The sequence below is a fragment of the Scyliorhinus canicula genome, chromosome 11, assembly GCF_902713615.1.
Source record: "Scyliorhinus canicula chromosome 11, sScyCan1.1, whole genome shotgun sequence".
Lineage (NCBI taxonomy): Eukaryota > Metazoa > Chordata > Chondrichthyes > Carcharhiniformes > Scyliorhinidae > Scyliorhinus > Scyliorhinus canicula.
Window position 1 is genome coordinate 166,104,723 of NC_052156.1, and position 12,420 is coordinate 166,117,142.

The 12,420-nt window shown below is 43.6% G+C and overlaps 1 protein-coding gene across 8 annotated transcripts in view; it reads right to left on the reverse strand.

Moving 5' to 3' along the window:
* Positions 1-12,420, reverse strand: part of dclre1c (DNA cross-link repair 1C, PSO2 homolog (S. cerevisiae)) — a 32,449-nt gene continuing 20,029 nt past the window's right edge. For all 8 annotated transcript variants that reach the window (XM_038811961.1, XM_038811965.1, XM_038811963.1 and 5 more), the window contains 6 exons: positions 12,239-12,340; positions 11,848-11,984; positions 7,124-7,178; positions 4,480-4,568; positions 2,377-2,477; positions 1-1,017 (listed from right to left, as the gene is read on the reverse strand). In XM_038811961.1, the coding sequence (XP_038667889.1) occupies positions 47-1,017; positions 2,377-2,477; positions 4,480-4,568; positions 7,124-7,178; positions 11,848-11,984; positions 12,239-12,340 (1,455 nt within the window). In that variant the 3' untranslated portion in view covers positions 1-46. The remainder of the gene's footprint in view (positions 1,018-2,376; positions 2,478-4,479; positions 4,569-7,123; positions 7,179-11,847; positions 11,985-12,238; positions 12,341-12,420) is intronic.

A 12,420-nucleotide genomic window follows, 5' to 3' on the forward strand; every position in this document is an offset into this window, starting at 1 on the left:
TGGCCCTCAAGTATTTTATTTCTGTAGTTCCAAGCCCACATTTATATCATTTGGATTTACCACCACTTAACGGTTTACATGCCTCGATTTTCACTGTTTTTCCAGCAGCTAATTTATTGTAGAGGATGTTTAACTCCTCTGGCTGTGGCAATTCAGAATCTGGGGTTGATGGTATTTCAAAGTCCGAGGTAGTCGGAGAGTCAGGCAATGCATTTTGTTCTCTTTCTCCCTGCTGACAATCCGCATTTTTACTCAAATGACTTGAACATATTTCCTTAATATTGATGCTTAACAATGAGCCAGTGGAATTATCCTTCAAATTTGAAACATAATCTGGATGAATTCCATCCCCTTGTTGAAGATTCCAGTTTTTGATTATCTCTGAATCATGATTTATGTTTGATGAGGATTTCTCCTTCATGCTCACGAATTTCACAGAACCCATTTTATTTTGGGAAAGGTGACTCGGTTCCGTGTCAAGCAAGCTGCCTTGACTTCCCTGTTCCGATACGTGAGTTGATTGGGATGAAGGTTGAGAGGGAAGGTAAGTGGAGTCTCCATCTTCAGAATCACTGAAGAGTTTCGGCGATTCCGAGCCAAGCCCTTGCTCCCTGGCAATCTCTGAATCCTCGTCAGCTTCCGATATCACAACTGGCTCCGCTTTGAAAAACATATCCCAGCGCGGAGTCTCTGCGGCGCACACCTTTTCCTCCGTGGACAACAGTGAAGAGCGATTAGCAAATACTCCCTTTTGCACGGAGTTCAACTCACTTTTTGTGCAAATTGTACCAGCTTCTTCCTCCTCCTCCTCTTCATCATCATTTGACTCCTCGCACTCAAGGAATTGAGTATTTAAGCAGACGGGAGGTTCCCTTGAGCTCTCCATATTGACATTCTGATCGCTCTGCTGCAGCAAAGCCCTGGTTTCATTGTTAATCTGTAAATGCTGGGAACCTTTCAACCTCTGCTTCAGTGGAAGCAGATGAGAGTCATCGAAGAGGTCATCGCAGTCCCCATCTGTTTAAAAGCAATTCTTAAATTCACATAAGCAATTTCGTGAAAAATCATACCATACATCTAAACACCAAGAATATTAGTGCAAATTGTTAACGTAAACATGTTTGAAATCCTACATATGTACTACCACTTAATTCATCACTGGCTCATGCTTTACAGGCCAGTCAGTCTACACTAGTTAATGATAGGACAATAAAAAGCAAACTAGATCATCAATGAGCAATTCCTATATTCCCTGTGGACAACTAAATTATCTTTAAACACACCTTTCCATAGTAACTCGATTCATATTTTCACAATTCCACTTCCTTATACTTGTCAGATAATCTACACTTCAATTTTAACCCACGTCTCCAAGACAGTGACAAAACTACAAAGTTAACAAAAGGCATGCAGAACTCCCATGGAGTTAAATCCTGAATACAATAAAGAGCTTGCGTCCTCAGCTATAAACAGAAAAATACGTTGCCGTTAAGCGCAAGGTATTTTGGTTTGTTTAACCATTGAACTATAAAATTGCCCATAGGGATGTAAAGAAATCCGGTGCTAACTTTACATGCTTTGATTATATAACTAAATATGATAAACTTGACCAAGTTAAATTTCAAAGCCTCTGTCCTAGTTTGAATGAGCCAAGTTGTTGCGGTGTCTAGAATTCAGCCACACCATAAATCATATTTCTCTTGTTGGGCGTGGTGAGAGAATGCGGTATTTATTCCCTCTAGTTTGCTGGGGAAGGTTTAATTCTGACGCCTGGTTCATCTTATTTGCTGGAAGGTGTTCCGTTCTAACGAAATAGACTGAAAATGATCATGTTTTAGAATTGACGGGTTTTGGGTGCTTGAGAGATTTGATTTTCCCATTGCCTTGTTCTCACTAAAGAAAGCACTTACATTTTAATAGGGAACAGCATATAGAAGCCAGCGACATAGTGAAATAAACCTCATTTTCCACATAAAGCGTGAGATATTTACAAAGCAATAGATGAAAAATCAGAAGAAAACATCTCATCAACTAGCAATACGAAAGTTCAGCAACTCCAAGCAGCCATTAGTTACTATAAAACAATACAAATAAATTGTTCTTATTAGTAGTAACTCTAAGTAAACTGCAGAAGTATAAAGAAGTGCAACAAGAGTTATTATCTAGGTCAGGTCTTAATCAGTGATTCTTCTCCTCCCCCAGTTATTTGAGGAGGAATCATTTGTTATGAGCTGTCATTATACAATATGGTAATAGACACATTTTGGTTCTCCCCAGAATCAGTTTTAACTTGGGGGTGATGGTTTGTTCTTTCAGTTTGAGTTGTGTAAGAAGTTAATATTTCCTATTTCCTGCTCCGTACTACAACACGCATACCTTCCTCATTGATAAAGCAGCTCCTTGATCTTTTCAGTTTCCCCAGTGGTTTGTAGGTGGGTTCACCATCTCCTGAACACTTCCTGCACAATGGCTTCAAACTCAATCAAGACAAAAAAAACAGGATTATTCATCAATGAAAATCAGATTAAAAACATAAGTGAAAACAAACATTTTTTAAAAATCCAATCAGCTCTAACTGAGAATTGTTACAATTATACTCCAGAGATTGCGCGATTTGCAACTCACAATTAGAAACTTCCAGATGGGAACAAACAGTGACATTGTAATAGTGTCACTAGACTAGTAATCCTGGTGCCCAAGCTAAAGGTTCTGGGGACATGGGTTCAAATCTAGCAGGTGAATTTAAATTCAATGACTAAATCTCAAATGCCTTGAACTTGGGTATTTTCCTCAGAATAGGGGTCCGAGACAGTGGTATCCATTGTCTCCACCTCTATTTGCTTTAGCAATTGAACTGCTGGCCGTAGCATTAAAATCTTCCAGTTAATAGAAGAGGATAAATTGCAGAGGGAGGGAGCACAGGGTGTCCTTGTACGCAGATAATCTGATTTGGGCAACATGGTAGCACAGTGGTTAGCACAGTTGCTTCGCGGCCAGTGTCCCAGGTTCGATTCCCGGCTTGGGTCACTATCTGTATGGAGTCTGCACGTTCTCCCCGTGTCTGCGTGGGTTTCCTCCCACAGTCCAAAGACGTGCAAGTTAGGTGGATTGGTTGTGCTAAATTGCCCTAAGTGTCCTAAAAAAGGTTAGATGGGGTTACGGGGATAGGGTGGAGGTCTGGGCTTAGGTAGGGTGTTCCTTCCAAGGGGCCGGTGCAGACTCGATGGGTCGAATGGCCTCCTTCTGCACTGTAGATTCTATGATTTATATTAGGTACCCAGATCCACTATGGATGAGATAATGAAGCTGCTTGGGAGTTTTGGCTCCTTCTCTGGGTACAAGTTGAATTTGGATAAGAGGGAATATGTCCCGGTTTACCCCCGGGAGGGGAGCCTATCTGGGGATGTGACCTTTTACCTTGCCAGATCCAGCTTTCGTTATCTAGGAATCTTGGTGGCCCACAATTGGTTCTTGTTCCATAAATTAAATTATGCTAGGCTGGTGAATGAGGTCCAATCTCACTTACAGAAGTGGGATAACATCCTGGGCGGGCAGGGCTCAGATTGTTAAAATGAATGTCCTCCCGAGGTTTTATTTCTTTTTCAGTGGTTTTCTCCTCAAATCTTTCTTTGGCGGGGTTAACAAATTAATGTTCTCTTTTATTTGGACGGGCAAGATCCCAAGGAATCCATAGGGCGTTCCTCCAGAGAGATAGCAGTCAGCTGGTCTAGCTTCACCCAATTTGACAGAATAGCATGGAGAGGTGTGGGGACATGTTCATGGACGGAAGGTTTACCAGTTTTGAGGAGCTATCGGATAAATTCCAACTCCCTGGGTTCAATCGGTTTAGATATTTTTAGATTCACAATTCTTTTGCATAAAGCTTTTTCCCTGGCACCACCCTCCTCCCCGTTGAAGAGGATTTTGTCCATGGCTGTGTCTGGTGGGGGGATTATTTTGTGTAGTTATGGACAGATCCTGACAGCGGAGTCAGGCTCCGTTGGATGAGGTGAAGGCGAAATGGGAAGGTGAATTGGGTCCTATTCTGGATGGTGTGGAGTGAGGTTCTTCACAGGGTCAAATCCCACGTCCTCTTGTGCTCTGCTTCGTTTGATCCAGTTCAAGGTGCCCAGGACACATCTGACCAAGGCGAGGAGGAGTGATTTTTTTCTCTCTTGTGTGGGGGACAGTTGTGAGAGTTGTTCTTGGGGACTGGTTAGCCACACTTATATGTTCTGGTCCTGTCCCAAATTAATAAGCTTTTGGTTCTCTTTCTTCAACACAATGTCGGGGATACTTAATGTTGATCTAGAGCCAAGTCTGCTGGTGGCCGTTTTGGGGTGTCGGACAGTTCCTCCGTCTCATTAAACCCGGTGTTCCCCAACATTTCTGGTGCGTTATTTGTGCCCCCTTTGCGAAGTCAGAACCAAAGTATGTACTTAGTTGGTCAGCCGTTTATGCTGAATATGTTGAACTTACATCTCTTTGATGTCTTCAAAATTTCGGCCCATTGGCACAACATTTGGGTGAATATTCACAGGCTGTATGTACGAAAGAAAATCCTTTATCTGATTGAGGGAGGAAAGAAAGCGACAGAAAGAGAACAAAAGAGAAAGCACACAACAAAGGGCAAAGAAGAGTGTGAAGACAGCAAGAGATGGTGAGCAAGAAAAGAGAAACAAAATGAACATGGGCAAGAGGGAAGAGGAACAAGGATGAGGGAAATGGAGAATGAGTCAGGTTGCAGCAGGGAGGTGGTGGTGGAAGAAAGAGAGAAACAGATTTTAATAAATGGAAATTTCTCTCCCCAAATTTCTTTACATCATTTAGGCTTCGTAATCAGTCTACTTAAGGAATGATATACAAGTATCTTCAAAATCAGGGCAGCACGGTGACGCAGTGGTTAGCACTGCTGCCTCACGGCGCCAAGGTCCCAGGTTCAATCCCGGCCCCGGGTCACTGTCCGTGTCGAATTTGCACATTCTCCCCGTGTCTGCATGGAACTCACCCCCACAACCCAAAGATGTGCAGGTACGAAAGGGAAAATGCTGGAAAATCTCAGCAAGTCTGGCAGCATCTGTAGGGAGAGAAAAGAGCTAACGTTTCGAGTCCTTTGACTCTTTGTCAAAGCTAACAGACAGAGAAAGTGGGAAATATTTATACTGTTATTTATTTATTTATACTGTACTAGAACATAGAACAGTACAGCACAGAACAGGCCCTTCGGCCCTCGATGTTGTGCCGAGCAATGATCACCCTACTCAAACCCACGTGTCCACCCTATACCCGTAACCCAACAACCCCCCCCGTAACCTTACTTTTTAGGACACTACGGGCAATTTAGCATGGCCAATCCACCTAACCCGCACATCTTTGGACTGTGGGAGGAAACCCCGGAGCACCCGGAGGAAACCCACGCACACACGGGGAGGACGTGCAGACGCCACACAGACAGTGACCCAGCCGGGAATCGAACCTGGGACCCTGGAGCTGTGAAGCATTTGTGCTAACCACCATGCTACCGTGCTGCCCGAAAAAAAAATCTAAAAGCAGCACACAATTTGCCAAATACTGTTATAGACTAGATACTGTTATATATTTATACTGTATACTATATACTGTACTATATACTGTATACTATATACTGTATACTATATACTGTATACTATATACTGTATACTATATACTGTACTATATACTGTATACTATATACTGTATACTATATACTGTTCACTATATACTGTATACTATATACTGTACTATATACTGTATACTATATACTGTACTATATACTGTATACTATATACTGTATTATACTGAAATATTTATACTGATGAACAGTCATAGCCACAGAAACCCTGGGAAACGTGTTGCTAATAGCCACAGAAACCAAGGGGAAGGAGTGCTAATGGCAGTCCCCAGAGAGAACAAAAGATGTAAAAGGCCAAACAGCAGGGAAACTAACATCAGAGGATGAACTGTAGATGTGGGGGGAGAGGAATGGGAAGCAAAGAGGAGAAAGGGTAAGGAATGGTGGATAAGATTGGGGGGGGGGGGGGGGGGGAAATTAAATGTATATTAAGAAAGAAAGAAATGGTAAAAGACAATTAAAATTAAATGAAAACAAATGGGTTGAGGTGGGGCTGACCATCTGAAGTTGTTGAATTCGATGTTCAGGCCGGAAGGCTGTAGTGTGCCTAACCGGAAGATGAGATGTTGTTCCTCCAGTTTGCGTTGCGCTTCACTGGAATATTGCAGCAGGCCAAGGACAGACATGTGGGCATGGGAGCAGGGTGTTTTGTTAAAATGGCAAGCAACGGGAAGGTCAGGGACCTGAATGCGCACAGACCGAAGATGCTCAACAAAGCGATCACCCGGTCTGCGTTTGGTCTCTCCGATATGGCAGCACGGTAGCATTGTGGATAGCACAATTGCTTCACAGCTCCAGGGTCCCAGGTTCGATTCCGGCTTGGGTCACTGTCTGTGCGGAGTCTGCACATCCTCCCCGTGTGTGCGTGGGTTTCCTCCGGGTGCTCCGGTTTCCTCCCACAGTCCAAAGATGTGCAGGTTAGGCTAATTGGCCATGATAAATTGCCCTTAGTGTCCAAAATTGCCCTTAGTGTTGGGTGGGGTTACTGGGTTATGGGGATAGGGTGGACGTGTTGACCTTGGGTAGGGTGCTCTTTCCAAGAGCCGGTGCAGACTCGATGGGCCGAATGGCCTCCTTCTGCACTGTAAATTCTATGATATAGAGGAGACCACATTGAGAGCAGCGAATGCAGTGGACCAAACTGGAAGAGATGCAAGTGAATGTGCAGGGTAGGTAGATTGGCCACACTAAACTGCCCCTTAATTGGGAAAAAAAAAGGTCAATTAAAAATACAAAATTAAAAAAAAACAATTCTTGATTGGACTCTGACAGATTCTCCTGTCAGTCCAGCAAGCTTTGGCTAATTCTGTGACAGAGTGGATTCAGATCACTGACAACCGTCCAGACTAATATCAAGTTTATGAGGCAAGGAAAATGCGAATTGACAGAAATTAAGATTGCAAGTTCACTTCATAAAAGCTCGGAATTTGAAGAAAAGTATTTACTATAGGTAACAGAAGGTTCCAGCCTTACCTCACTGAAGGACGAGTGGAATGAGAAACAAGCCCTGTACGAACTCTCTCCAGTTCTGAAATAAATAATAAAAAAGAGACAACTGAACTGCAGTTTAAGACATTTCCCATTTAAACATCAGTTACCAATCCCTTTGTACAGGAATGCAAATTTATTTTATGGTTACAAATTGCTGTGTGAGGGTGGAATGGTGGCGCAGTGGTTAGCACTGCTACCTCACGGCACCAGGGTCCCAAGTTTGATCCAGGCTCTGGGTCACTGTCCACCATCTACAAGGCACAAGTCAGGAGTGTGCTGGAATACTCTCCGCTTGCCTGGGTGAGTGCAGCTCCAACAACTCAAGCACCCTGCCACCACCCAGGACAAAACCACCCGCTCGATTGGCACCCCATCTACCACTTATAAGATTCACTCCCTCTACCAGCGGCGCACTGTAGCAGCAGTCTGTGCCACCTAGAAGATGCACTGCAGCAACTTGACAAGCCTCCTTTCCTAGAATCTTCCAAATCAGCAACCTCTATCACCACGATCAAGATGTGGAGATGCCAACGTTGGACTGGGGTGGACACAGTAAGAAGTCTTACAACACCAGGTTAAAGTCCAATGGGTTTGTTTCGAATGACTAGCTTTCGGAGCATAGCTCCTTCCTCACAGGAAAGCTAGTCATTCGAAACCACCCTGTTGGACTTTAACCCGTTGTAAGACTTCTTACTGTACCAAGATCAAGAGCAGCGGGGCATGGAAAATCATACACATGGAAATTACCCTCTGAGCCGCACACTGTCCTGACTTGGAATGATAGTCCCTTCACCTTTGTTGGATCAAAATCCCGGAACTCTCTCACTAACAGCACTGTGAGTGTACCTACCCTCATGAACCGCAGAGAATTAAAGCAGCAGCTCGTCGCCACTATTGAGGGCAATTCGTGACAGGCAAGGAAATCTGGCTGAGCCAGTTATACAAACATTTCATAAATGATTTTTTTTTTCCAAAACACATTTGTTACTGGTCATTGATAGCAAACTTTAAATTCACCATGTTCCAGTGATTCAAAATTTTAATACATGTTCCAAACAATTTTTGATTAAAATTATGTGGTTGGTAAAATAAACTATTAGTTTAAAATGTAATTACCCCTATATTATATATATTTTTTAAAGTGACACAAACACCTACAACATCGTATCTCAACAAATGCCCTCAGCATTTGGTTTATGTTTCTGTACCTCTCTAAAGTCTCTTTCTCCAGCTGTTACAGCTGCTGCATGAATTTTCTCCTCCTGTCTTGAAACCTATATACTCGACGTAGACCACAATGACTTTGAACAAATTTTGTTTTGCTGCTGTCTCACCTGCATTACTGTGGGTTGAGCTCAGAGCTGTCTGTACTCAAGTCTTTCAATAAGAGTGCTTACTGTGGTTAATGGATTCTTTGACGGGCACAGAGCACAACAGACATCTTTATTCATAGTCCAACATAGTGACGGCCATTCGAGCCTGTTTGACCATTCAATCTGATTATGGCTGATCTCAGGAGCGGCACGGTGGTGCAGTGGTTAGCACTGCTGCCTCATGGTGCCGAGGACCCGGGTTCGATCCCTGCCCTCACAGTCCATGTGGAGTTTGCACATTTTCCCCGTGTCTGCTGTATCTCACCCCCTCAACCCAATGATGTGCAGGGTAGTTCGACTGGCCACGCTAAATTGCCCCTTAATTGGAAAAAAAAACATTGCGTACTGCAAATTTATTTAAAAGAAGATTATGGCTGATCTGCCTCGACTTCACTTTCCCAACTTTTCTCCATACCTTTCAAACCCCCCCCCCAGGAGGTACCCCCTTGGTCCACCATGAGGTCCACTGCGCCAGGACCATGATGGTAGAGACCATTCAAGCCCAACCAAGGGCCTCTCATCACCATGCCCAATCATACGCTTGGGTGATTGGAATGCACTTACCTCTCTTTGATGTGGTCAATAGTTGTAAACATTGGCGTTTTACCACTTCGACCACTGAACCGTGAAGGGAGATGAATGAATCAAGGGTGCAGATGGTTTGTAGATGTCAATCACAGACCACCACTAAAAAGCTATGATTGGCTTGCAGCTAATGGGTCTATGGGAACCAGAGGCAGTGACAGGGGTCTCTTTTCTTTGGGGGGAGGGAAGGGATGTGTGTGTGTGTGTGGGGGGTCCCTTTAGGCAGGTGGTCCCTGTGAGGGGTCACCTGCGTACTCGGGGGTAGCGGGGGCACCCAGGCAATCTGGCGGTGAAGATCTGCTGTGCGGTGCAGGGGGTTAGGAGTGATTTTCCTGAGCTGGGGATGGTTGGTCATGGGACCTCACTATTTGGCTGCCCACTCAAAATGACCGCCTGATAGCGGGAATCGCTCGGATTCATCAGCATGCATAAACTTGCATGGCGAGGGATACGGAATTACTTCCAGATTTGGGCTCCCAGGGGGATTGGAAACTAGTTGCAATTCACCTCCACAGGAGAACAGTCTCCCAAACAGAGAATCCCGCCCCACGTCTTTAACCACACTGTGGAATAGTACAGTCTGCATAATTTGTTTTATGTTAACTAAGATTTTATCAAGTGCGTTGAACATGGTTTGAAATTGGCTGTGTAATTAATACCAGGACACTGTGAATAGCTGTTTCTTTTGTTATTTTAGTTTTTACTGGTGTTAAAAAGTACTCTCATTTTTTTTTGAATGCTACTTCTTAAGCAGCAAGTTCCAAATGTTGCCAAATTAGGTCAACACGAGAAGGGCAGAGCATCAGATGCACAGGAATATCACAAGTTCCCCTCCAAGCCACCCATCATCCTGACTTCACTGTCACTGGGTCAAAACCTTGCTAACAGCACTGTGGGTGCACCTACAACCCCAGGACTGCAGCAGTTCAAGAAGGCAGCTCACCACCACCTTCCCAAGAGCAGTTTGGGATGAGAAATGCTGGCCCAGCCCGCAGCGGCCACATCCCAAGAACAGAATTTACCCCATTTCCAGATTCTTGAATTTAAAAATTCATTCCCAGAATACCAACATGTTGCCATTAACACACTGCTTTCACTCCCTTCTCCTGGTCACATTATCATCAGCAAAATCCAGCTGCAGATTTGAAAGGTTTTCAGCCTCAAACTGGCAAAAATTTGCACAACACCCTTTTTAAAGCAAATTTAAGTTAATGTCATTTTGGAGGCATTTTTTGCCCATTTGGGGTTATATCGTAAGTTCATCTCCAACTTCTTTGCAAAATAAGGCATTGGGCACAGTTTGATAGGGTTACTTCACTCACAAGCAGATCTGTAAACTCAGTACAGGGTAGTAACACTAGCGATTTAAATAAAATTTACGACACACAATCCTTGATTCTTCTAAAGATCCTGCAGCACTTCAACAGTCAGCAATCTACGTTTATTCTTTTTGTACCACTTCCAAAGCTCCATCACAGCCCTCAAAAATATCAATTCAATCTCGTCTGACCAAAGAAGCATTTTAAGATATCCGCAAAGGATACTCATGAGCGCTCACAAAGGGGAGTGATTTATTGGAAGGGAAAGAGAAGACCTGGGTACTGCAGGATACAAACAGGATCTCAAGTCATTGATAATCGCTATTCACTAACGGGACTGCATATAATTTAGATTTGGTTATCAGTTATTTCAAGTCTCCCAAGTGGCTTTTCTTCACGTGGCAGCTTTGAGAGCAAGTGTAACCGATTGTGGAAGCCACATTTCCCATACACTGCTGCAAGAGGTCACTGGTTAGGAATCAGAAGAACTTTTCTCCCCACATCCGAGTGCATCTTAGACAAATGTGGGGCCTCAGTTAAAAAATCTGGCTGAGCTCAGAAAGTTGAATCATAGGTTTTCTACATGGTTGGCTATGGCACCTTTAACCTACCCAGCAGGTGTCAGGATGTCACCTGCATTTAATTTCTATGAGGTTCTATGTCATGCGCACATGCGAGGAAATTACTCAACCCACAACAGAACGGCTCAAAAATACTAAGTGAACATTCACTCCCTCCGCCACCCGTGCACAGTGGCAGCCGCGTGCACCATGTACAAGGTGCACTGTAGCAACTCACCAAGATTACTTATGCAGCACCTTCCAAACTCATGGCCTCCACCACCTAGATGGACAAGTACAGCAGACACATGGGAACACCACCACCTGCAAGTTTCTCTCCAAGTCACTCACCATCCTGACTTGGAAATATATCGCCGTCCCTTCACTGGCGCGGGGTAAAAGTCCTGGAACACCCTCCCTCACAGCACTGTGCTGCACGTACACCACATGGACTGCAGCAGGTCAAGTAGGCAGCTCATCGCCACCTTTTCAAGGGAAACTAGGGAGGATTATAAATACCGTCCTAGGCAGCAACGCCCACAACCCAGGAACAAATTAGTAAAAAGTTGTTTCAATTGAATATTTAAACTTAATCACGATATGGAGCTGAACAAAAAAAAAAAGAGAAACAGGATTGGACTGAAATGGTAACATGTGAATAATTTAATAGGAGAAAATTGGGCCATTGTGTATACTATATTGAATTTAAAATATTGAGGGTTAGACCGAGCAACAATCTTCAGCTTCTTCCTTCAGTCAGTCTGCAGGATATTGCGAGGTGATAAATTGCTTCATTACCAATTGTATGCATCTGTCTAGCACATGCATGCTGTTCTGATCACGTAATGCTGCTGTACAAGCTTTCATACCTCACAATTACACTCGTCTTTTTTGTCCTTTCGCAAAACCACATGGTGGAAGGTTTAATGCTGATGATGCGGAGTGGGGTGCCATTCTTCGCTGTAATGCCGCACGGGAGTCTGTTTCCACGAATAAAATCCTCATCCTGGTGAAAACACCAATTAAAATATAAATTTTGATGAGAGAGAGAGAGAGGGAAAGAAAGAAAAAGTGACGAAAAGAGAGAGAAAGGGAACATTACATTTAAAGAATTTTGACAATTAAGATTGAAAAAACCAAGGATGGCACAGAAAAAGATGATGCAATACTTCACGCATTACAAAATGTACTTCCAAATCAGGAAATTATTCTGATTTTCAGCATTGTGTTAACAAATAAAAGCTAAGGGAACAACCATACCCTGGGGTGCCTGCATGCATGGATCTGTGTTGCTCTGTCTGTGGTCACATGATGCAGAATTTCTGGCATATTATTAAACATATCCAGCTTGTTAAGATGGACCTGAAGGTTCAGAAAAAATTCACACAAGAAAATAAGGTGCGATCCTGGTTTCGCAAGAAGTAAATTCAGAGTACAAAGCA